General features: G+C 44.4%; 1 protein-coding gene across 5 annotated transcripts in view; it reads right to left on the bottom strand.

Annotated features, from left to right (window-relative positions):
• Col22a1 (collagen, type XXII, alpha 1) overlaps positions 1-26,412 on the bottom strand; it is a 355,185-nt gene that overhangs the window by 124,052 nt on the left and 204,721 nt on the right. For all 5 annotated transcript variants that reach the window (XM_006521382.4, XM_006521381.3, XM_006521378.4 and 2 more), the window contains 7 exons: positions 24,540-24,593; positions 23,236-23,280; positions 18,153-18,197; positions 17,741-17,770; positions 17,444-17,497; positions 13,563-13,616; positions 3,047-3,100 (listed from right to left, as the gene is read on the bottom strand). In XM_006521382.4, the coding sequence (XP_006521445.1) occupies positions 3,047-3,100; positions 13,563-13,616; positions 17,444-17,497; positions 17,741-17,770; positions 18,153-18,197; positions 23,236-23,280; positions 24,540-24,593 (336 nt within the window). The remainder of the gene's footprint in view (positions 1-3,046; positions 3,101-13,562; positions 13,617-17,443; positions 17,498-17,740; positions 17,771-18,152; positions 18,198-23,235; positions 23,281-24,539; positions 24,594-26,412) is intronic.

Below are 26,412 nucleotides of genomic sequence, written 5' to 3' on the forward strand. Positions count from 1 at the left end.
TGCAGGATGCTTCAGTGTCTGCAGCTTCTCAAGATGCTGCTGTCAAGTAGCTCATCTTCTCTGCACCAAGCGACGAGCCGGCTGGGGTTCATGTGAGAACTTAAGGCTTGGGGCTGAGGATATGGTTCAGTGGTGTGGCACCTGCCTGACATGCACGATTCCACACCACTGCAGAGCAAAAAGACAAAAGGTCTGTGGCTCTGGGTGTCCTGGATAATATTCTACATGGCCTCAGGCTACCTAAAAGGATTTCACCTTCATAACCTTTATCACACCAAATATGGCATAGAGGCTATACATCATTCTCTCTCTCTCTCTCTCTCTCTCTCTTTCTCTCTCTCTGTGTGTGTGTGTGTACAGAGAGAAAGAGAGAGAATATGCATACTCCTATTTTTTTCTTTTAATCATTAATGAAAGCATCTAGCTAAATTAATCAGACTATTAACAAGTAACACATTAGCCAATAGATATAAATGTTGACAAAATGCCTGCCTGCTTGTATTACCATTAATGAAAACAAAGTAATTACTCTCCATATTAGTTAAATAATCAGCCTACTAATTATTAATGAAGTAACATTTAATCCCTATATAGTGACTAAACAGCGATCGGATGCAATTAGTAGTTACAATGATGATATGTAAGTAGCCAATTAATCTAATTACTATTAATAAAGAAATTGCAAATAATCATCTCTACCACAGTAATTGCAACCGTGGTACGCTTATGAAGTTGAACGGAATTTGAAGACATATGAAAATTGCCTGAATGAATTAACAGAGCAATCAAGTTAATTCAGTGTGCAGCTGGGACAATTCTGAGGGAAAGGTATTCACAATTTGTGTTCACCCCCGAGGTGTAACTATGGCCACCCACCGCCCATCTAGGGGAATTTCTACACAGTCCTAGGAGCCCACCCAGGTCTCACACCAGCTCTGTCCCCTGGTTGTGCATTCTCCCACACAGGGGTCTTGATTCCTCAGCCAGTGGCAGGCAACATCACCTTTGCACAAACATGTGAATGTGGCCGGCCCTCACAAAAGACTTCAATTTTCTTTATGCTCCCTGTGAGAGGATTCCTGTATAGGACAGTGAGACCCTGACTTAGAGCGTTTCTCCCTGGAAGGTAAAGCCCTTGGATGTTCCCCAAGCTTGTTTTCCCTGATCTCTAAAAATGCAGCCAGAAAGAAGCTCTTTGTTCTCTATAGCTAGCAAAAAGCCTTTTTGCTTCTGTGCCTTACAGCCAGAGATTCGATAATTGTAGGAAGACCTACAAGGACACAGAGATAGAGAGGAGCTACAGGTCTCTTCCCGCCCCCCTCTCCAGAAAGGAGCTGTAGCCAACTCTCCTCCCAACTCCTCCCAATTCCTCAGCTAGCTGTTAAAAGCCCCCTACTGTTACTGCTTGGGGTCGAACTCCCCTGCCCTGCACAACGCTGGAGGGACTTTGTCCTCAGCTAGCTGATAATAAAACCTCTTGCAGTTTGCATCAGGTGTGGTTTTCTCATTGGGGTGCTGGCCAGCTCATCCCGGAACTTGAGTGGAGGCCCAGCTTTGGGGGTCTTTTTTTTTTAAAGATTTATTTTATTAATATATGTAAGTACACTGTAGCTGTCTTCAGACACTCCAGAAGAGAGAGTCAGATCTTGTTGTAGATGGTTGTGAGCCACCATGTGGTTGCTGGGATTTGAACTCTGGACCTTCGGAAGAGCAGTCAGGTGCTCTTACCCACTGAGCCATCTCACCAGCCCTTTGGGGGTCTTACAGGACAGCATGGGTGGGTGGGTTTGACTCTGAGGGCCTACTGTTTTCTGAAAAACCTGAACAAAATTGGCAATCGTGGCCAAGCTAGACTGTCTCATCTGGCAGTTCATACTGCAACTGATAGCAGAAGGGAGCAAGACACTAAGCATGCAATGCCGCAGACAGCCTGCCACCTTCTTCCCAAATTCAAGTGCAAGTTCCTGGGCAGGGCGACTGAACTTGGGTTTATGTGAGGTTTCTTTCAGTACTGACAATGTCTATCATTTCCTAAGAGACCCTGTGGGGCTGTAGATAATTAAAACACAGAATGCAGTGTCACCACACGTGGTATACAGTGATCTGATCCACCATGCAGTCCTAACTCAGTGGATAAGTTTTATGATCCTACCCAGATTTGCTGAAGATTTTCTGAATAGAAAACAGAATTTTACCATGAGTTGAAATGTTAACATTTGAAAAGCGCTACACCTGTTCGCTATTTAGGAATGAAAAGACAGACTCCAGTTTTGTGTGTAACAAAGACTAGCTCAAATACTTGTAAATAAAATTGACAAACTTGTACATTGAAAACTGAGAAATGATGGCTCAGTGGTTAAGATTGCTTGCTGCTCCTCCAAAGATCCTGAGTTTGGATCCCAACACCCACCTTAGGCAGCTCACAATCATCTGTAACCCCAGCCTCAAGAGGTCTGACACCCTCTTCTGACCTACACTGCTACACACACACACACACACACACACACACACTTAAAATAAATCATTTTTTTAAAATATATGGTTGCACTTTTTAAAAAAAACTGAAAATCAAAGACTAGGCCAGTGACATGAATTTCTGAACGAAGCAATTGTTACCTGAATTGTGGGAGCCAGCATGATTATGCATTATTTATCCACGTAGGGGATGTGTGAGCACTACAGTGGTGTCTGACACCTGCAAGAGCTGAACAAATGTGGCTGGCTTCCCTCCTGTGTATGTGTGTGTCCCTGTGTGTGTGTGTGTGTGTGTGTGTGTGTGTGTGTGTCCCTGTGTGTGCACATATATACACATGTGATCAGGATTCCAAAAGAGAAAGAAAACAGTCTACCTTCCTTTTTTTGTGGTTTTTTGATTAGAGTTTTTGATTTGTTTGTTTTTTCCGGAAAATGGATGTAACTGGCTGTCATTCTGTCTAATCCTCTGATGGTGACTACCAAGATGCCAGATGCAAGCTAAGAACTGCTGCCGGGCCACTGCATCAGAGGAAACAGCGTTGCTATAGGGGAACTGTAGGGCAGTCCTTACCTGTGGCCCCAGTGCTCCAGGGGTTCCTGGGGGACCCATTTCTCCTTTCTTCCCCTAAGTACAGAAAAGAAGCCGAAATTAACAGTGAAGCATCATCCCACAAAGCCCAAGGAACAGTGTCCCTCAGGGACATCCTGTCCCAATAACTGGAGCTCCCTGCTTAATGGGTTAGACCCCCAGGAGCACCCAACAGAGCTTCTGGATAGGATCAAGCAAAGGGGGAGGTCATGTTTGGGGCTCCAAGAGGTCAGCTTTTTTTCCTATCTCTTTGAGTAACATTAAAGATAACATACGATCCAACATTCCCAAAGCAGGGTAAACAAGAGTATTGCTTATTGTATATATGGTTTGTTGTTGATATTCATACAAATATATTAAAAGTATCTTTCATGAAAAATATTCTAATCATGTTTTCCCCTCCTCCAGCTCCTCGAAGATCCTCCTCACACCCAACTCCATGACTTCAAAGCCCCTGGGTCTCTTGGTGTCCTGTGTCTGTCTAACCTGTCTGATGGTGGTCAGTCTCTCCAGAGAAACTTTATGAACACATATGAATCTCTCCCCCCATCCCCACTCTTCAAAACAATTGCACAGTACCTCCTGCCTTCATGAGCCCTGCTTTCCGACAGTCATTTCTCTGAGCTTCATCTTACAGGAGGATTGAGGATGCCTCTCCCCCCCCCCTCCCCACACACACACACCTTGTACAATCACAGTGTCCCCTCTATTTCTGTAGAGAGTCCCCCACCCGTGGATAAGCAGGTCACTGAGTCTGTTTGCATCCTTCTACGGTACTAATCTGTGCAGTGAGTGGGCTGCATCTTTGATGAGTTCATAGGGGCAACCACCCTGATTAGACCCAATGTGTGATATACACAGGCATAGCAGGCCTTGTCTCTCCCTGAACCCAGCATGGTACTTTCTCTTTGCTCCTTATCTCTTCTCCTCCCTCCTTCTTCCATTCTCCTTCTCTTCCTCTTCCTCCCATACCACATGAGTGCTTAGGACTCCTACTAAGAGTGGGACCATCCTCATACCCTGAGTGTAATTGAGGCATAGAATTCTGGGAGGCAAAGGAGCCAAGCACAGAGTCCCCAAAGGACCCGAGTGTCCTGGACCGAGCAGAGCCATCCATGGAAGTCCAGGGTTGAAAACAACCACACGGCTTGTTTTATTATGTGCAGGCTCTGAAGCATACAAATGATCAAGTGAAGTCTGAAAACAGAATAAGGCTGGTCAAGCCACACTAGCATACGCAGCATACTCCATCTCTCCCACACATCAGCTCACCCCTAGATTACTGCAGTACCCCCAAACAGATAGCTTCCTTCACTGCTTTCCCCTTTATAGTCATAAAAGAGACCCCATTCCTGCACTTTTGTCTCCTTTCATTGGACCTTCCAAGCATGATGGTCTTGCCCTTCTTCCTTGAACAGACCAAATAATCAAACCCCAATGCCTTTCCTCGGGTGTTCTTCCTGCTCAGAGAGTGACTTCTCCAGAGACCCATCTGGTCTCTGTTCAAAGGCCCTCTCACCTCTGCTCAGAAACATCACGAAAATAGCACTCTCTCCACCAGCTGGGTCCCCTCACCCTGCAGGACCTCCTTTAGTTTGTGTTCTCACCGATATATTCCATTGATGTCTGTGTTTATTTACTGTTTCTCTGCCCTACTGGAACACAAACCATACAGAAACAGGTGCTGGTTCTTATTTTATTTACTGTCTACCTTGAGGGCCCAGAACAGTACCTGCCACATAGTGGATGCTCAGCTCACACTTGTGGGCTGAATACGCTGTATTTTAGGTGGATGTGAGTCACTTGCAAAGACCCTAGCAGTAGGGAAAACTGTGTGGGTGAGAGGTAAATGATATTAGAAAGAGGGAAAGATTCTATGTGAAAATGTTTTATCCAGCCATGGCCCTAGAGAATTTGGCCTGCAGTGGTGCATGGGATGAGGCCAAACATGAGTTTCCTGACACTTATTGCGTAAAATCAAAATGTGGTCTCGGAGACCTTCAGAAGCACGCCACACCTTAGATTCACCTGGTCTCATCTTGCATCAGACCCTGCTCTGGTGACAGTGGACATTAAGAGGATGATTGTGAACAGAGCCCATTCCTTCTCCTCCTCAAGGAATGGAAAACAGACACCTTTAGTGTTCTACCTGGACAGATGTACTTCCCCTTTCCCTAGGCTATTGCACAGCAAGTTGCTGGTTATTTACAAGATTAATTCAGGACCAACCCAGCATCATCTCTCTGTTGATAGGAATGAAATACCAAATGGGTCCTGGGAGGAAGGACAGAGGACAAGGAAGGATGTGAAAACCTGGCTGTTGGTTGAGAATACCTCAGAGTGGTTCCTCCCTGCCTGCCTGTGCAGAGCTGGGATGCGAGAAGCATCTGTCTCCTTCACAGGCAGGAGGCTGTGGGGTCTCTGCTTCCTCAGTAGGCCAAGATCTTATGTAACTTCAGAGGATGACAAGCCCTTCTGATGACATGAAAATGAGCTATGTAGCAGCTGTGAGATCAGGAGAAACCCCCTTGCCTGGATGTGAAAACCAACAATCTAGAAGGGCAGACAAATGTAGTGGTCTGAATGAGAAATGGCCCCCAAAGGCTCACGTATTTGAAGACATGGTGCTTTCTGTCTGAGGAGATGGAGGGGGTTGTAGTCTTGTCAGAGGCTGGCCTTAGCATGTTTATAGCCTCACAGTAATCCCCATCCTCTTCTCTGCTGTCAATCTGCAATTAAAGCTGCGGAGCACTGAGTTTCTTGCTCCTGCCACTCTATCTGCCCTTTGCTGTCATGCTTTCCCCGCCATGATGGACTCTGTAAGTTTCCCTGGTCATTGTGTTTTTATCACAGGATCAGAAAACTAATACAAGACCTGAAGGCACGATAAGAAACAAGAGAAAGGCAAAGAATCCTACCAACTAAAGCAAACGTCACTACCACTAGGTTTCCAGTATGGAGGTAAAAGCCTAGGGTAGGACCTGAGATCAGAGAAAGCCATGAAAATGTATCTTCTTTTTTTTTAATATTTTTATTACATATTTTCCTCAATTACATTTCCAATGCTATCCCAAAAATCCTACCCTCCCCCCCACTTCCCTACCCACCCATTCCCATTTTTTGGCCCTGGCATTCCCCTGTACTGGGGCATATAAAGTTTGCAAGTCCAATGGGCCTCTCTTTCCAGTGATGGCCGACTAGGCCATCTTTTGATACATATGCAGCTAGAGTCAAGAGCTCCGGGGTACTGGTTAGTTCATAATGTTGTTCCACCTATAGGGTTGCAGACCCCTTTAGCTCCTTGGGTACTTTCTCTAGCTCCTCCATTGGGAGCCCTGTGATCCATTAACCAACATCATGAAGCTGCCTCTCTCCTGATAAGAGCACAATCTTTGTCATCCATTTAGGGGTTGCCACACTGAAGTCAGCTGTATCCCCTGAGGACATGCTGCTGACAGCCCAGCACCCAGAGCCACCAGGTGCCTCCCAGAGATCTCTCACTCCTTCCCTTGGAGCTGAGATCATCTCCTCTAGCACTCACTGACCATGTGTGCAGTAAGTCAGCCTTGCTAAGTGAAAAGAAGCTGAATCTAAGCTTCGCACCTCTTAGCCATCAGAGGCTCCACACCAGGTAGAAGACACAGTGGAGCTGTTTGACCTGAATATCCCATACCCAGACATCCTACCCTCTTTTCTAACAGCATCCAGTAATAAAACTCCCAACTGGGTTTTATAAAACTGTTCTGTGCAAACAGAAACCCAATAAAAGCAGAATTGGCTGGGAGGTTTATCATAGCTCTAACGCCCTCTTAGGGCTTAGAGACCATAGCCACACTTCTGCCTATGTAATAACTCCTCTCCATTTCAACTGGACAAAAATCACAGCCTGGGGCAACACATCATCCAGGAAGGCCCAACAACAATAAGAATTATAGGCAAAATGAGGAAGCACATTTGAGATACGCATTCCCTACTATCATCCACAAACAAATGAGTTAGCATCTCAAGAGCTGGGCACAGAGCCCCGAGCAGCTGTGTTAGCTTCAGCTGAAGCCAGGGAGCAGCTGTGTGCACATCCTGAATCTGACAGGTTCCCTGGAATAAAGAGCAATCTTATGAACGGTAGTTCTGCTTCCTGAAATTTTCATTTTCTTCTCTTTCAAACTGCAGCCCAGCACAGTATCTGGATAAGTATTCGTAATTTATCACGAGGGCAGATTTTTCAAGTGATTCTGGATGCCAAAATGTTAAGCAAAACTGCTATTTCCAGGGCAGCCTGTTTGCCCATGGAGACAGGAAAGGCTGATAAATTCTAAACAGCAGCAAACCTAGCTAGGATGTGTTAACATAGCCACTGATGGAGCCATTAGCATACAAAAGGCTTGGCTGTGCCTGTCAGCTAATGTGTGCCTTATGGTCTTTCGCTCAGCTCTTTTCCATGCCTCCAAATGTCTAGAATGATCATTTCCCACTGTTTGGATCTGAAACCTGGTGTTCTGGGACTACTTAGAATGTCCTAACAGAACCCTGGCTCCTAGCCCTGGAATGAATCAAATAGTAGCCTGTGGCCCAAACACTGCTCCCATCTGGTCCAGCAGGAAGTTTTAACAATGGAAAGTGGAACAAATGCCACCCAAACTGCCACTGACAAAAGCCTGCCCATGTTTCTCTCTGAAACCTGACACGAGTCAGAGCTGGTGGGTCTCACGGTATTCGTGTTTGGCAATCATGAGACCTCTGTGCCAAGGGAAACAGACAAAAGATATCCACATCTGGGGAAGCACACAGGATGTACCTGATTGGAAAGTAAGAGCCCTGGGTCTCTCTCCAAGGAGCTCACGGCTGGGAAAACAGCTCACAGTTTTGATCTCTTGGGTGGGGGTAACAAGGCTCAGGCTGTGAAAAGGGTAAAGCCAGGCAGACTTGGCTCTGATCAATGTCACCTTAGAGACTAGGTGACGCTGGAGACTCTGACCCATTTCTTCAGACCCCCTAGTTACTAATCTGAGACTAAGATACCATACCCCATGGTACTTTGTGAAAACCAAATGACAAATGTAAAAGGAAAGTCAGGGTAGGGAGACGGCTAAGTGAGTGAAGCATGAAGGCTTGGGTCTGAACATCAGGAAATTAGCACTAAGTGGAAAGAGACAGACTCCTGCAGCTCATGGACCTTACACTGTATCCAATGTATCTAATACAATCGAGGAGCCTTGTCTCACATCCTATTGTGGAGGAAATAACATATTCAGTGGAAAGAAAATACCTAGCATTGACTTCTGGCCTCCACACACATGTCCTCACACACATATAAACTACTACACACACATGCAGAGGAAAACTTGCAAAGTTGCAATCCTGCCCTTCAGTGACTGCCAACCACTTGTTTCTACCACCCCTTGGCACTAGTCCTACAAAGATGTATGCCATTAGAAGAGTGTGCCCTCCTGACGCTGGTACATAGGAAATAACACAGGCAGTACAGGGAGCCTCTGTCTTGAGGCGAAAGGGAACCTCAACTTGGAGAGGATTATCTATTTAGTTTTCCATAACTGATGGGAGGAAACCAGGAGGTGTGAAAATAACCAAAGGTCTATAAGAGATTGCCGTGAGCTTGTGCAAAGAGCAAAGAACAGAGATCAGGAGGAGTTTGGGAAGGGAACTGGCTTCCCACTGTGGGTTGCCATGAACTTCATCCTCATGATTCAGTATTCCAAATTTTACACTTAGCTAAAGTTCTGGACACATTTTTGTCTTGCCAAAACAAGATCCCTCTAGGACTCAGCATAAAGAGCTAGGTGACACCCAATTTTTCTCCTCTCATACTAGACATTCCCTTGTCCAAGGTCCATACCCAGCTGACCAGATACTAGTCCTGGGCCCTGCCCTTCTTCATGCTACACAGTCATGTGTGTGCCCAGAGACCTGATTACACCTTTGATTCATTTTTTTCTAGTACACAAGTTACCCAAGACATTACCGATGTATATTCCAGATGATTCTATGTATTGGATAAGTTTTTCACGCATATATAAACTCATGTTTTATAGGTGTGAAACACTAAACGTGCAGTTACAAACCTAAGGCTGGCTCTGGCTCTTGCACTAGAATGTTCCAGATTCCGATAAAATTGCTCAGGTCCTAACTCCAATTGACAATGGTTCCTGTCTCCTCCTTACCTTCTAGATCAGGCAAATGGGTAGGCTATGGCAAAGTGCAGGCAAGCACTCCTTATCTACTGTGCTGTAACAAGGAGCTAGGTATCGCTTCAGCCTGGGTACCAATCATCTGCGTTCACCATGCCAATCGAGAAAAACATCAGTGTTGTCCAAAATGAGTGCATTTACCTTGCCAAAGATTCTGCTGTCTGTCTATGACTAATCTCTCTCTTTCTCTCTCTTTTTAAAAAGTGGGCCCAGATTCCTTCTCCTACCTGTTGTTTTAGGCTATCTTCATTCACAGTCTAATTTTTTTTTAATCTGTTCCATTCCTTCATGAAGCCCGAGTGTGCATCCTGATGTTTAGGAGTGCTTCTTGATGCTTCTTTGATGGAAATCGATGGGGAGGAAATGACAGGTGGCAAGCAAGAGAAGCAGCGATACGACTTTTGAGTAAGTCATCCTATCTCAGGCAGTCCTGACTCAGCCAGGGACTAATGTCACAGGAAGCTGCTCCTGAGCCCACAACATCTCAATTAGCTGTTTCTCTCTTCCGTTTTTGTTGCAGGCATTAAACTCAAACAACGCTCACAGGATGGAACACAGCCAGAAATGGTGAGCAATTCCAGACTAGAAGAGGGGCAGAAGTCCCTGAATTCCCCAAGTCACCAATTGTTAAGCCATTAGAGGCAGCAGAGCAAGAGACAGACCCTCAGTTCTCCCAGTGCACCCTGCAGCAATGTCTTACTTATTGCTTCCCTGTGCTAGACCATGGACCCTCAGGAACCACCTTCTGCCTTTTACCCAGTCTTCTCCATGCCCAGCCTATGAACTGAGCCATGTTGGGACCTCAACAACTTCTGCAGCCTCCATGTGTGTCCAACTCTGAACCGAGATTCCATCTTATCATTTGGTCATCAGGAGGCTCCTGACTGATGGTCTCCCTCTTCCCTCTATAATTGTTTCCAAACTCAAATGAATGGTTTCAGAGCACAAGTCTGGATCCTCGCTGTGGTATCAAACATGACAATGAGCAAATGCAGTCAGGCACAAAGAAGTCAGAACACGCTGAGTACTGGGGTAAATATTTGATGAAATTTCAAGCAGATTTGGGTTGGATCATGGTATTACAGTTCAGTTTCTCATAAAAAAATCCTTTATCTTTTGGAGACAGTGTGCTAAAATATTCATATGTAAATTGCAGGACTAAGAATTGCTTCCAAACTCAAGCCCAGTGATGGGCAGACTGAGTGTTGATATAAATAAAACAGACGTTTCAATGACTTCATAAATGTTGAAGTGGATATGGGAATATAGAGGTTCACTAGGCTATTCTTTCAATGTTTGCATATTTTCCCATAATAGAACATGGTGAAGGCAGCCCATATTGCTCCACACTTCATACTAAATAAAAAACACAGTCCTTCAAAGACCTCCAGGGCTGAACACTAATTGTTCTCAGGTTCTCTTAGCTTCATTCCCCCTGCTAGACCCTTGATGGCTCTAAGAATGCCTTCCCTAGATATGCCAAGAAGTCCCTGTCCCAGGGCCCCAGTAAAGGCTGCTCATGTCCTTTCTACAGCTGTCAGCCTGGCCAGCTACCCCATTGCCTGAGAGCCTGCTCAAGCCCAGCATTCTCTTTGGGACCTTTCCACACCAACTGCTTAAACACTAAACAGCTGTGTCTGCATCCCTCTGCCTGCCAGAATATCAGCAGTAGGTACCCTCAGTAGACCACCACCATGGCGAGTCGATGATGAAGAAACTTTTGTTGAACTTATAGTAGAAGGAAAGGGAGGAAGATATAAGGCTAGGGTAGGACAAAGGGAAAAGACCAAAAGACCAAGAAAAAAATGTGGAAAGGGGAATGGAAGGGGCAAAGTCCCCAAGGCCATGACTTTGGAGTTTTAACTGATTCATGCCCAAACTAGAGATCAGTACACATAAGTCATAGTAGCTCCCTTCTATGAACACTTCCTATGTTGTGCAGCCATCTTTAGCATCCCATTAACTACAGGGCTGCAACAGACAGTATCTGCTCCCACATCACTCCCTGGAAGCATGGCAGCCTTCTCTAAGCTGGGCTTCCCTTCTCTTCAGAATATCTCATCATCTTTATCCACCTCCCAAGAGACCTGATATAACCTAGCCTTAGGGGACTTTGAGCATCCGACTGGAGAGTGCACATCTTTTGGGGAAATTATGAGAGAGATAGCAGAATATCTATGCAATGTCAGAGCTCAACACAAGGTGTGGAAACATGGGGTACACTGAGAGACTGTGCAAAGGCAGGCAGGCTTTGGAGAAGTATGTGGTTTTGAGCAGGAATACCCAAGGGGCTGTTGAGCAATTGTGTTCTACCAGGGTCTAGCCTTGACTTACAGAAGCTATTGCCAGGTCTGGCACATAGCTGGAGCTTGCTACACTCCTGTCTCATTCCACTCCAGCCACAGCTCTACCTTACCCTCTCCATCTTTTTGCTAACTCTCAGAAACTGATTGCTTAGTTCCCAAGTCCCTTAATCTGTGTTAAAACTGGACTGAGCCAAGCTCACTTTTTAGATGTGGTTGAGGTGGCTCACAGAGTTTAAGCCGTTCTTAACATGGCAGAAGATGACTTGGGAACCATACATGGTAGGTTCCAAGCAATCCCAAACAATAAAGCGTGGGTCTGATCAGCTAGCTCCCACAAGATATTTCTTCTCCACTTGGTGGGTAAATTGAAGATATGAATAGAAACTGTCTATACTCATCATTCTGTAAAGAGCTCTGTGTATCATGCTAATATTATATCAGGGAAAGCAGCACCTGCAGGAGTTCAATGACAGTGGCGCATAAACACTAAATGTATAGCATGTGAACATAATTGCCTTCTCTTAAGATGGCCTGTGAACATGTTCAGAGGATAAGAGCCCCAGCACTGCGACAATTTGCTTCTTATTCAGAGCATCCTTTCTCACAGCATCTCAGACATTATGAAGCTTCATATCTATAGTAAGAAAGCAACAGGCTTGCAAAGACCAGGTGCCATACAAGAGCCACATAGCGTCCATGTCAAGGCCATATACTTGTTTCAGAGCCTAGACTCCTTCTACTACAGGGGAGAAAGCAATATGGCGACCACTTCATCTGGCTGACTGGGGAAATTGAAGCAGCCTATGGCTGAGTATCCTGAATGTGACTCTATTTGTTTCCCACCCATAGTATGGTGCCTTGGACATGTCTTTCAACATCTCCCCTAGACTTTACAATGTTTGAGACCTCACCAGTAGACGAGGACAGGTAGGGTCTGTTGAGTGAAAGGGGTCACACACAATTTCAGGGTGAAAGCTGTGAAGTGTTGTGGACCCAGCTCTCTCATTTGATCCATGGCAGGCATATAAAACCATCCCCCAAAGGAGCTACATAATCTTCAAGCTAAACAGGGCATTAAAGTAGGAGGAACAATGCTCCATCAGATGCCAGGACCTCTGCCTCCCATGGGTCACTAACTCCATTGCCTCTGGATGCAAACCTGCAGAGCAGAGAAGCTTACTGTGCCAGGAGCTGCCTGCCTCACTATTGGATGTACTTAACCTGTGGAGAGCTCCTTGTGGGAACTAAAAGAGAGAGCACACGCTTCGGAGTTCACGTCCAGCAGATGCACGTGCGTTCTTCTACAGACTGAGGACACAGAGCTGAACCTAAGTCCTGGCCAAGTTTGCCAGGAAGCATCCAACAGAGTATCTGGCTTGCATATGCTTCTTGAGCCCTCCTATCAAAGCCTCTTACATCATTCCAGGTGTGCAAACTTTTACACAGGACAGCTTCTAAATTAAACTAAATCTAATTGCATCAAATTGACTACCGTAAGACAAAATGTTCAATAATGATATAGATCTTCAAATTAAAGTTGGAACATGTTGGCAGATTGTGACTTTTGTCTCTATTTTCTCTAATACTTGTCTCCAAATTAAATTCCCTCATCATCTCCTGTGGGAAGCTCTGGCTCCTGCTTGCCTGGGTCAACTGCTGATCCCTGAATTATATATCCTCTTTGGCTTGTTGGCTTCTTTCTTTTAGAATCCTGATTTCTGAGAAGTGTGTGCCTCTATGTACTGGACACAGCCATTCAGACTCTTCTCCATGTTTCCAAGGCCCAGATCAACAAGGTGGATACTCAGCCAGATGAATGAGCCAAGCCCAGTCTTTCAGTTTTCAATTTTCACTGCAAGTTCCTAAGGCTGAAGAAGCTGGATGAAGAGATTTGAGTCCTCTGTTGGATGACATGCAATGGTGGCCATGCAATTGAGGCCAGCGTGGGTGAGTAGGGGCATCAGAAAGAGAGCATGGGTTACTTACTCGGAGACCTGGAGGCCCCGGGGGTCCATCTCTGCCTTCTGGGCCAATCAAACCCTTTGGAAAAAAAGGGAAAAGGAGAGAATGTTATGTGTGGACTTCCATGGCATGGCATGTGCTCTCCCCTCTTGCTGTCATTGGACGGGAACATGTCACTGCCTCCAAATAGGAAATGATGGGGTCAGAAGAGAAGAAGCAATCCATGATCTGCCATCTACCCTAAAATATACAGACTGACTGCTATGGGCTTTTAAAACATGTTTAACCAGGAAGACATGTGCAGCATCACACACTTTGCAGAAGAGCACACAGAAACGGCATGGCTAATGTAGTTAGTAGTTTGCATAAAGCACACAGAGAAGAATCACCTAAAGCAGTGTATAACTCTTAAGTATCTCCACTCTTTCCATTATTGCTACCTCGAAGGAATTAGCTTGGGTTTTCTGACTCTTGGGAAACAAAAAACAAAGTATCAAAGTTAGTACAAACAGAGCCTGGAAAGATGGCCCCATTGTTAAGAGCATTTGTTGCTCTTAAAAAAAATAATAAAGTTGGTGCAAATAAAATTATCTATGAAAGGTGCATGTCGATTAGAGAAAGAATGTTGAAGGCTGTAAATTTTGTGTGACCTCTGGGTTGGGAGTCAGCAGACATTGGCAAAGTCTGATCGTGTCTTCTATATAGTGGAGATGGTGTATCCATCTGCTAAGCAATTGAAAAAACCACATGAAGAGTGAACCCTCAGGCCTGAACACTCCATCATAATTGTTCAGAACATGTGAGACCCTCAACTCAAGCTCTGGCTCTGTCGCCACATCCTGCTGTTTTTCCAGTAAAGTCTTCCTTGAACTTCTTTCCTTATCTTAAATAATCAGCATCACGCAGGCGTGGTCCCTATGGTCAATGGTTGCATGACTCTTTGGTGGCCAGTCTCCTATTTAGAGCCATGCTCTTTTCTTTCTCTATCACCATGTAAGCAGTAAAGCGAATCCACCTGTGGCGTAGGATGAACGGCAATGCACAAATTCTCCTTCCTCATAAGGAAGTGGCTTGTGCCATGAATTGGTAAGATTACCAGAATCTGCTTCATCCTAGGGAAGGGAGGAATGTCACCAGCATTCAGATGCAGAGTATCATGTGCTGTTCCCCCGAATATATTTTCCTCTCCCTGGGGTTGCTGAGGTTCACAAACTCAAAAATTTTCTATTCTCCACTGCAAAGTCTTAAAAGCCAGTGTCTCCTGGGAGAATGTGGCTACTTTTTGCCCTTGTCCAGGCATGGATCTAAATTTAGCTGGGTAGGATCTTGCCCCAAGGTCGCACTCCCTTAATCTGTTATCTCCTAGAACACAGGATTTTGCTCCATTTCATTTCCTGGTATGCCTTTAATACTCGAACCATATATTTTGTATTTTTTCTTTCTAAGATTGCTATGCTTGTAATGAATGATGACAAAGACAACTTTCAAATTAGAGATGAATCCCTTGAGTACTAGAGTCACCAAGTACTGTTAGCAGAGGTACAAATCTACGTTTTGGAAAGATACCATAGGTTGTGTGATCAAGGCCTTTGGCTTCTAATCATAAGTGCCTTCCATGGCTACCCTGCTCTTTTTCCACTCCAGGCATGTCCCACTAGAATATTCACCTGAGAGTCCATTAGCAGGGACATCTCTCCACATGTACTCATTAAGTTCTCATCATGGATAAACCTTGTGGATTTCAATAAATGAAAAAATATTGGTCCTGGCCTTAAGAAGTTTACTCCAAGCATAGCAATAAAATGACTCCTAGTAGCATATTTCTACACCAGTTGATCAGAGTACTTTTCAATCTTCATCAGAGAAGCTTCTTGCAACAGATGGGAGTTAACACAGAGACCCACAACAGGAGAATACAGACTTTGTGGGCACTCAGTCCTAAAAGGGATGTCTTCATCAAATCCCTTCTTCCAAGACTTAAAGATCTTTGTGGAAGAGGAGGCAGGAAGATAATAAAAGTCAGAGATGGTAGAAGACTCAAAGGAAACAGTGCCTTCCAGACACAACAGTACTGATGCATACATGAACTCAGAGAGACTGTGGCAGCACAGAGAACACCTGCACAGGTTGAAACCAGATAAAATCCCAGCACTAAGAAAGGAAGTGGACACAGGCTATACCTCCAACTGAGAGTCTATATGCAATTGAAACCTTCTGGGAAATGTAAAATCAGTTTTCTCCAATGCAGTGTGACTGGGTATATCAACCATAATCCAGTGTAGGCCCCAGGCCCAGGAGTGCTCCTCAAACACAAAGAGACTTCATGGATTTGAGTGTGAGTGTGTGTGTGTGTGTGTGTTGGAGGGGGGTGCGGTGTTTGTTTATGCAGTTTGTTTATTTGTTTGTGTGGTTTTTGTTTCATTTGGGTTTTTTTGCCATGATAAAACATTTGTAGTTTGCTTGTCTTATTGTTTGTTTGTTTGTTTGTTTGTTATTGAGAGGAAGAGGGAGAATAAAGTTAGGTGAGCAGGAAGGATCTGGGAAAAGTTGCTGGAGAGAAAAGAACATGATCAAAATATACAGATGAAAAAAAGGTAATAAAATTAAGGAAGAAGGTAAAATATACAAACATACACATATATACAGAGATAAATGTAACTTTTAAAATACATTGTATAAGAACAAAAAAATTTTAAAGAAATTTAGTTCTAGAATGGTGTTCCCTTTAAACAAAGCCTTTATCTGAGTGTTTCCTGAACTCTGATCAAAGTAATTTCCTTAGCAACACCTTGTACTGTACGAAGTCCTACTCTACAATGACATGCGTGTACAGCACAGGAGACCATCTTCAGTACCTAGGACAGTTCTCCCAAACAGCAGTCCTTGCTCCAGGAGAGGAATTTAAGAAAGTTTCAAGGCTCTCCCCATTTTATACTGCATGATGAAGAGCACCTAGGCTACACAGACACCCAGTTCGATTTTTTTTGTTTTGCTTTTTAGTAGCTTTTCAAGCCAGCCAACCACCACCACACCAATTCCCTCGCGTGGCAGGGAATAGAAATTCAATATTTTCCAATTGCAGAACTAGAGTATATATTTCCATATACACAGAACCTAATTCTCTCAAAGATTACAGGAGGTAGCAATTGTCCCAAAAGTTTTGATGTTAAGTCATTCTAATTACACTGCAATCAAACACCATCTAGGTTTCTTTTATTTTCTACCCATCACAGTGAACAGGGCCTAAATCTTAGCGCGAATCAATTCAGAGATGCAGTTGCTTCATTTCCCTCAATAAAATACAGTGATGTAAAAGAATTAGAATCATGTTGATTAGAAATGTAACTTTAACCCCCAACCCTGAGAGAATTCACTATTTCAAATGACCCCTGTAGAGTTCACTGCATTTCTATTAAGTATCCTTAGAATCTGAACATTCACCATAAATGATCACAGGAACCCATCATCTCCTCCTAGCAAATGGTTATTTTTCACATCATTAGATTCTTAACAGAGGCAGAAATTAATGGCTGTGTGCTCAGAGTCTCCACACAGTCAAAGCTAATTGGAGGGGTGGGGAAAGTATATATGCATGAAGTGGTTCGATTGACATTTAAGTGCCCAATCTGAACAGAAACTGACACACCAAGAGTCCCTGATCATGGCCTGTTTGGGAAAGGGGCTCTGAATGCAGGCTGCACGATATCTGTACTTGATTCTGTGCCGGCAGCAATGCCACCTGCCTATATATAGTTCATTGTCCCACAAAGAACGGTGATAACCACAGCACCTACCCAAGTGATAGCATAGCTTCTGAAATAATTCTGTATCCAGCAACAGATAGACTATACATTTCTGGACCTATAGATATTAGGCACAGCTGCTATTAGGGAGTAGTGACTTACAGGTGCTCCTGGAGGCCCAGGTAGGCCTTGGTGACCTCTTGGTCCGGGGGCTCCCTGAAAGACAAACAAACAGACATTAGTCACTATATTCCTCTCTACATAATCAGGGATACCACTACCATAGCCCTTCACTGACAAGAAGTTACTTCCCAAACTCCCAGAAGGGACCAAAGGCATGCAGGAACTTGATTCTCGGGTGGAAATTAACTGGAGGTATCCCTGAGCCCAACCCCATAGCTGTGGCCTTTCTTCTGCTACAGCTTGAATCCCCAAAATGGGAAGATCCATTCTGCATACCTGCTCTCCCTTCAGGCCTTCCCTCTGCACCTGAGAGACAAACAGGATTAGCAAAACTATCATCAATTTCCTCAACAGTAATGAGCCACCCTCAATTCCATTTCAGGTACCCACTCCCACATGCCACGATGCTGTGTTTCTGACTCTTTTTAAAATATGATCAGTGTTTGGTGTTGAATGCTCTTTTTGTTAAAGGTTTTAACAACATACATTAAGAACAGATAATAGTGGGGTTCGGGGTGGCCTTTTCATGCATATATTTAGTACCCCCTGATTCCTCCCTCAGCAACCACTAATTGCCTACAGATCCTGTCATCAGATGAGCTCTTCTCTATGCTTAGAGGTCAGTACTCTCCCAGTGACCCATTTCCGTGACCTTATGAGTGCATGGATCCCACCAAGAGTGACTCACCACAGAGCCTGGCACACCAGGGGGTCCTGCAGGCCCCACATCTCCCTGCAGAGAGACAGGAAGCACATCAACAGTTATTGTTGCCACATTCCTCTTTTGCCTTTTTCCTGGCTCTTGCTTATCCTGGGCACAATCCTCTCAGTGCATCATCACATATATCAAGCAATATGCTTAGACATCCCCCTACTTTGCAGTATTCTTGAAGAGCACCTAAATCTTATCCCACCATCCAGCCCATAGGCTACTGGAAGGCATGAGGTTTTTGTTTGTTTGTTTGTTTTGTTTTGTTTTGTTTTTCTCTTACCAATGTCCATCTCTAGCTGGCTGTTCTGTGAGATTTGTCCTAACTACACACTGCTTAGGCACCAGATAGGACCATAATTCTACATGAGATGTATCTGTCCACTTTGGCAATATAAAACCCTGGACTCCATGACTCCAGTGCCCAACAGCTAAGACAAGGACAGTGCATTTAGATATCACCCCTGGCAGGAACACTTTCCGTTTACCTACAGCCCTACTCAAGAAGCCCAAAGCATTACTGAGTAAGTGAGCCAATGAATGAATGAGGCACTGAACAAAGATGAAAGCCTGCTAACTCTCAAAGAAAAGTAGGAATAACTAGTGACGTTGGGCATGCTTGCCACTGTCTACCACTTTTGAGTGTATGGTAAACTGGTGAGGCACATGCCCTATCTGCTCTCCCTCCAGACCTCCCTTTGAGTCCAAAACCAACTCAGGTTCTTCTCTGTCCAACCCCACCATATCCTATCTCTGCCTGAAAAAAAGAACAATCACAAAGTACACTTCTAGCAACCCCAGTTGCTCTTTGATGTATTTTTCATGGGCATGCTTGTTGACATGTGTGTGCATGGCACATTTGTTTGTATGCATGTGAGTCCCAGAGGTTAACATGGGGGGTGGGGCGTCTTCATCAGGATTTATTGAGGCAGGATCTTTAGCTGAACACAGAGCTTACCAGTTTGGTTATGCTATGTCATCACTCTGTCCTGGGGATTCTCCTGTCTCTGACTTTTCCACCTATCAGATGCCAGGGTTACAGGCAGGGCACCACACCAGTTTCTTTCTTTCTTTAAACAGAGTTACAGTTACACCAGTTTCTTTCTTTCTTTAAACAGAGTTACAGTGCTTTATCCACTGAACATCTTGCCTGCCTCTCCAGTTACTTTGTTCTATGTCAAAAGGCTTGCATAAAACACAACAGGAAACCTGCCACTTTATAAGCAAATTTTAAATTCACATTTAAAAAATTCTGAATCACTAAACCCAGACACTATTGTAGATGCCAACAAGGGCTTGCTGTCAGGAGCCTAATATAGCTGTCTCCTGAGAGGCTCTGCCAGTGCCAGTGCCTGACAAATACAGAAGTGGATGCTCACAGCCATCCATTGGATGGCACAGGGTCTCCAATGAAGCAGCTAGAGAAAGGACCCAAGGAGCTGAAGGAGCTTGCAGCCCCATAGGAGGAACAACAATATGAACTAACCAGTAGCTCCAGAGCTCCCAGTTACTAAATCAACAACCAAAGAGAAGGCATGGTAGGACTCATGGCTCTAGCTGCATATGTAGCAGAGGATGGCCTAGTCGAGCATCAATGGGAGGAAAGGCCCTTGGTTCTCTGAAGCCTGTATGCCCTAGTGTAGGAACAGGCCTGGGCTGGGAAGCAGGAGTGGGTGGGTTGGTGAACAGTGGGGAGAAGGGAGGGGATGGGGTTTTCAGAGGGAAAACCAGAAAAGGGGATAACATTTGAAATGTAAATAAAGAAAATATCTAATAAAAAATTCTGAAGGTACTTGAGTGACAGCTTCCCCTGCTGTGCATTCATTTTTGTCTCTCACCCTAATAATTGAGTTCTGCCTGACAGGAATCTTTCCTTTCTCTGAGTTACCACACAAGGGACACATGCACACATGTACATACGTGTACACATGCACACATGTACATACGTGTACACATGCACACATGTACATATGTGTATACACACACACACACACACACACACACACACAGCCTCTGCATGTCCATATCATGCATTTAAAGCATTCTATAATCGGGCCAGGCACCTTCATAACAAGTACATACATGTTATATGTACTCAGGCTCTAGGTTAAAAATTGTTATATGCATTTCTCTATGAATATTTAACTTCTCTGGGCTGGTTCTATTCACTCTATACATCCACAAGTTTTATTAATATTTTGGTAACATACGATTGGTCAAGGCTTTCCATGGCTGAGATGAAACACTATGACAAATAACAACTTAAGGCGGCAATGATTTATCCCACTTACTCTTCATATTACAGTCCATTATCAAAAGGAAATCAAGGCAGGATCTGATGAAAAGGTCACAGTGGTGTGATGCTTACTGGCTCATTTCTTATGGCTCACACAGCCTGCTTATGACACCCAGGACCACCACCCAGGGGTGGGTACCACCCACAGTGAGCTGGTATCTCTCATGTCAATCATGAAATGACCCAGAGGCATATCCACAAGCCAATCAGATAGAGGTGTTTCTCAATAGTGCTTCCCTCTTCCTGAATATCTCTAGCGTGTATAAAGTTAACATAAAACTATAGTATAGCACATACCTATTGTGTAATTTTGTGTGACTGTGACACACACATAGGGACAGGCAACGTTATAGACAGCTGCATAATGAATCTCGGTGGCTCATTATGAGACATCATAGCTTGTCATTAACATGACTAAACAAAAGTAATTGCAAATAACAGTCGTGAAATAAATCAATACATGTTTAATCACTTGCAGGTCATAATGAGATAAAAATCTCTTGGTATATTCAATTTTCATTGAGAAAGTAATATCCTAGTATTCATCCATAACAATTATGTAAACATAACCAATAGTTATTGGCCATGTCACTCTCTGGGGATCTAATATAGATGAAGTCTTTCTCTGAGTTAACATTTTCTTCTATCTTATAGATGAAGAAACTGAAGCATAGAAATATAAATTGCTCAAAAATTTAATAGTGAATATATTCAAATCTTTTCTAGAGTCATATTTTCAATTATATGAAAATTTAATTTTTTAATGATTGATTTAGCTGTTGAGAAAACTAACCCCTAGGGCGACCCCCATATTCTAGTATTGGTACACAATGCAGAAATCTTCACATTACAGTGGACTCTAAGTGCCCAATTGTAAGTACAGAAGGAAGCCACTGTGATTTCCACATTGAGATTCTAAGAAGGGTTGTGGCTTCTACTGGGTGGTTTGTCATTTCTCTTTACTCAAGCCATGGGCTCTGGGAAGCAACTTCCACTGTGAGAAACCACATAGCACCAAAGCACCAAGGAACTGGGCCCACAAATGACTGACCCGGTAAGAAACAGGGGATTAGATTTTACAGCCCTAGGGCACTCTTGAAATAACCACAGCCCACTTCAGGAGAGCTCCTGAGCTGGGACAACATGTGTCCCTAGATTGTTGCTCTGAAATACCATCTCGAAGGCTTTCTGATAAACTACAGAGATTTGGAGGAATTTGTTATATAGCAGTGGCTGACAGACTCTAGAGATGATGCAGTTCAGTTTTCAACACAAGCTAAGATGCTCTGACCTATATGACTGTGAATCTTATATGGTCATGTGGATTTAATAAAATCTATTTTGGAGTCTTAGGCATGATAATATTGTTTTTGGTCCCTGTCTTTTATCTGTAAAAAGAATGCCCCCAATGGTTCCAATGGCTTTTTCAATGACTGTGAAACAGCAAAGATCTATAAAATCTTAGATTTGCTCTCTTACTCTTATAATGAGATGAGAGGCTCCAGACCATGTGAGCCTGGCTGATTTGTAATTATCTCTAGGAATGCCCAAGTAATGTGATGACCTGTGACACAGACTGTCCACCTTTGTATTTGTCATGAGAAGTAATAACTCACCATTTCCCCAAATATGAGAGGACAAACTAAGTCTTCAAATGCAATAGAAAGACTCAGAAAACAAGCAACACACACGCAAACAGAGGGGGGAGGGGGTTGTACAACAATCATCATTCTTTGATCTTACTGAACAAGTAACTTATTTTAGGATTTTATATCCCTGCAGGAGCATATTAAAATCCTAATACTGGAATAATACAGCAACGCAAATCTCAAATGTAAAATAAGCCATCAGGGGAGAAAAGTTAACTCAGCGAGAAATGAAGCCAAGGTGAGCAAGAGGCAAACATAACATTCTGCAGCGTTGCCCCTCTGTGGAGGCGTTTGCCCCTAATTTCTACTGATTGACTCACAGCACACCACAAGTGCATCTGCAAAGGATTCAAGGAAACGCCTTCCTTTACTTTAACTGTCCCCAGGAAACCTGTCTGTGTCAAGGTGACTATCATCTGCCTCCTGCTAGAGTCAAGCTGAGAAGCAGAGATGCAAGGGTTGCTCTGATCCAACCACCCCCAGCTTCCCTATCCACCTCTGTGTGGGCCAATGTCTCGTTTCTTCTAAATTCTGCTAGGCTCTGGTAAGAAGATCCTCAATGGCCCTCACCATCCTTCCTGCTCTGAAACCAAACCCACACCCACTCCCTTCTGCACTCTGACTAGAACGCTTGGCGTTCATCTTCATTGCCACTTCACATGCTGGAAAGAACCATACTTGCAGCCCTTTTGGTTAAGGTGCAAAATTCTAAGCTGCACCACATTTATTAAACTAAGCCTTGCTGAAGGCAGGCCAGTGTGAAGGGAATGTGGTGACTAGAGATTTCAGAAATGACACAAACCATTTGTAAGACTGTTAGGAAGAGAGAAACAAACGAAGGGAAGAGTTCAAAGAAGTACAGGGATGTTTTTAACGTTTACTGTCTTTACTTATTCATAACATTCCTGAGTCCAAACAGCATTTTAAATAGCCAAAGATTTTAGTATATCTGGATATCATGTGGTTTTTCCATTTGGGGTTTATTTTTAATGGGAATTTATTATTGAGGTTGGAGAACAATTCACATGCAAACATGATTTGGGAGTCCCTGATGCCCAGGAGCTTCTGTGTGCACCCAGAGCTCAGTGTGCCCCTCCCCCAGCGTCTGCCTGCTTACCTTCTCTCCCTGCAGTCCTGCCACACCAGGAGGCCCAGGTCTTCCCTGGAAGAAAGAAAGCAAAGGTGAATGATGGCAGGTCCCAGGGATGCAGAAGTGGGGATGGGGCCTTCAGGAAGTGTAGCTCAAACAGCTGGGTTCTCCTCAGGAGCCCATGTTTCCTTTCTTACTAAGAAATTCTTCCTTTGGAAATCTGAATCCAGCATCGCCATGTTGCCATTTCTGGAATCATGCTGGTTTTGCAACTGGACAATACAATTGAGAAAGCACACAAGGTCACATTTTGCATAAAGATGTGAGTGTCAGAGAGAGGACCTCACATAGAACTAAGAACTCAGATTTGCCTTGGGCCAGGGGGCAGAGGGCAGAGGGCAGAGGGCAGAGGGCAGAGGGCAGAGGGCAGAGTCTGATGGAATCCTTTGGAAATGCTGGTCCCACATAGTCTCCAAATCCAAGAAGAGTCTGCCTACACTTAGGCCAGGACTAGAAAATTACCATGGGGAAACTGATGACCGAAGAGGTAGCGGATGAGATGTCAAAGGCTTGGAGGTACTGTCCTTTGTGTCCTTACATGACGGTTCCTTCTGACAGAAAGAGTAAGCATACATGGCAGCTACAGTGGAAGGGACTAGCTCTTTGTGCTCCTGTGTAACACTCCTCAGGGAATAAAAGGGACTTGCAGGAGAGTGGAGAAGCTGTGGACACCCACCAGGGGATGGAATGCAAGGAGAGTTGACTGTAATCCACAGCAATGTGACCATCTGTGCCCAGCACTTGCACTTCCTACTGTTTAGTGGAAGCCCAATGAAGCCACCAGTCTGCAGTTTCCAGTTTGGACTTCCAGAGCCTAAGCCATCTTAGTGGCCATCTTCATAGATTTCATAGTTCCATCTCCTTTGCCCATATCAATACATCCTACTGTATACAGCCCCATCTCCATCATCCACATCAAATATCCTGCTATGCTCAACTCATTCTACATGCTGAGCACTAGGGCTGCTTCTAATTGTTTCTCCCAGAGATGTGTGGCAGGCACTACCCCTGCACATTCACCCCTGAGTATGCGCATCATCCAAGGGATTGCACTATGACAACATATCATATTACCCAAGGTACAATGGATGCAAAGCAGTGGGATTGTTGGAATCTCCGTGGTGCTTGAGTTCACAGAATCAACACAGTTGAGGTCCTTGGCCTTGCACCACTGCTGCTCCCATTGAGCAGGAAAGAAGCTGGGGTTTGTAGGGAGGTTCACTCATTCCTGTGTCAAGGACCATGACTCATCAGCCCCAGCACCCACTTACCTGCTCTCCAGTCTCTCCAGGCTTCCCAGGGAATCCATCCAGGCCTCGCTCCCCCTGACAAGGAAGGGAAATGAAGAATGAACAAACAGTGGCCAGGGAACAGTGACTCCCTGTGGTCACAGAAAGGAAGCGCAGCCTTAGGCCCTGAATGACTGATTAAGCATGCTCAGATCCCCCTCTCCATCAGGAGCCTCCACATATTGGAGAGCAGAGCAAGTCACAGGTCAGCTCTAGAATAGATGTCAGCTCTAGAATAGATTATAATTATATGTTTCCCTCTGTGACCCAGGAATGGCATACTCTCCTCATCACATGAATCTTTATGTGAGTAAAAGAAAGAGAGGCATGGTGTTTGTGGCAAAGTTGACAAAATGATATAAAAATAATATATCTTTATCCACTCACCCAGCAAGTATGAGCATCCACCAGGCTCTCAGCCCTAGGAATAGACCTAAGAATTGACCTCTAGCCAATAGCAAGCCAGCATCCAGCCATGTATCTAATCCCTATTCCATCTTCTCACATTCATATGCAGCTGATTTGAGTCTCTTATTCCGTGTAGTATCTTGGACAAGCATCCTCCTTGTAGTTTGTGGGAATAATAACCCCTCCCCTAAGACACTGATAAATCAGTGAGATGTGCCATCCTTCTCTCTGGTCCATGCCAGCTTCCTTTAGCTGGAGTCCATGGAAGTCAGTGTGTTTCATATGAGTAGCCTGCTGTCTAGGATCCTCACCTGGAGTCACCACCCAGAAGGGATGTGAGGGCTCAGATGAAAAAATAGAGTAGACACTCCAGTAGGCTATTAGTGCTAATATTAGGTACCTCTTGGGGTTGCTCAGCTGGCATGGCTTCCTTCTTTCCCATATCCACCTGCTTTTCTTTCTGCTGGCTGCCCAGATCCCTTAGGGCTCAGCTTCAACTCGCTTCCTTGACCTCTCTAGCTAATTAGATATCCTATTCTGCTCCAGGGTGCATTTATTATCCTCTGCCTCATCTCCCCTATTTTGATTCGCATTCATTATTCTATCTACAGCTGGCCCAATTCTCCATACTGTTCTGTCCTTCAGGCCCAACCTAGAACTTTATGGTACAGCTCCAGGCGATACTGAGTCACAGAAACACAGGAAAAATTACTCTGGACTCTTCGGTTTCCCTATGGCCTTATTTTCCGAATTGCTGTTGTTTCTTTGTTTTGTCTTCTCTTTTGTTTTGTTTCCCTAACATGGTCACCTCTTTCCATCCCGAAGTTGTCTTTGAACATGTGAGAGAAGATTCCTGTCAGTCACTGAACTATCTGAGGAGCTCAGCTACCTCTGTGACTCCAGAGCAAGCAGGGCTTTCCCCAGGAGAAGACTGCCCTACTCTGATTCCCTCTGAGGACTGGAGGCTAACTGGGGGCTGGTCCTCTCCCTGGGGACAAACATTGATGCTTCTTACCTGTGTGTAATAGGGGACACAGCAGAACTGCCCTACAGAGCTTCCCAAGTGCTACACCCCAGTTAATCACCTGCAGCTACCCAAATGCCCTCCTCCCCAAACCCAATGGCTTGAACTGTGGGGTTGTGCCAGGAAGCTAGCTCTCTTACCTCATGACTTTTAATTTCCTTTCATCTGCACCCAGGCAAATAAAACCATCTCAGGTGTTTTCTATCTTCCATAAATTATTCAGCATGTCTTTGTTTCTACTTTCAAGTTCTATGTGGTAATTCTTATAAAAAGCCCCCTTATCATAGGGAGCTCTGACCATGGAGAAAAATGATGTCTGCATGTTCCCCTCTGCTCAAAGGTTCCGAATCTGCTATCATGCCTTATCCCCTTCCTATCCCTTGCAATGTTGGCAGACTTGAGCACAGACAGATGAGAAAGGCG

Source organism: Mus musculus, chromosome 15 (assembly GCF_000001635.26).
Source record: "Mus musculus strain C57BL/6J chromosome 15, GRCm38.p6 C57BL/6J".
Lineage (NCBI taxonomy): Eukaryota > Metazoa > Chordata > Mammalia > Rodentia > Muridae > Mus > Mus musculus.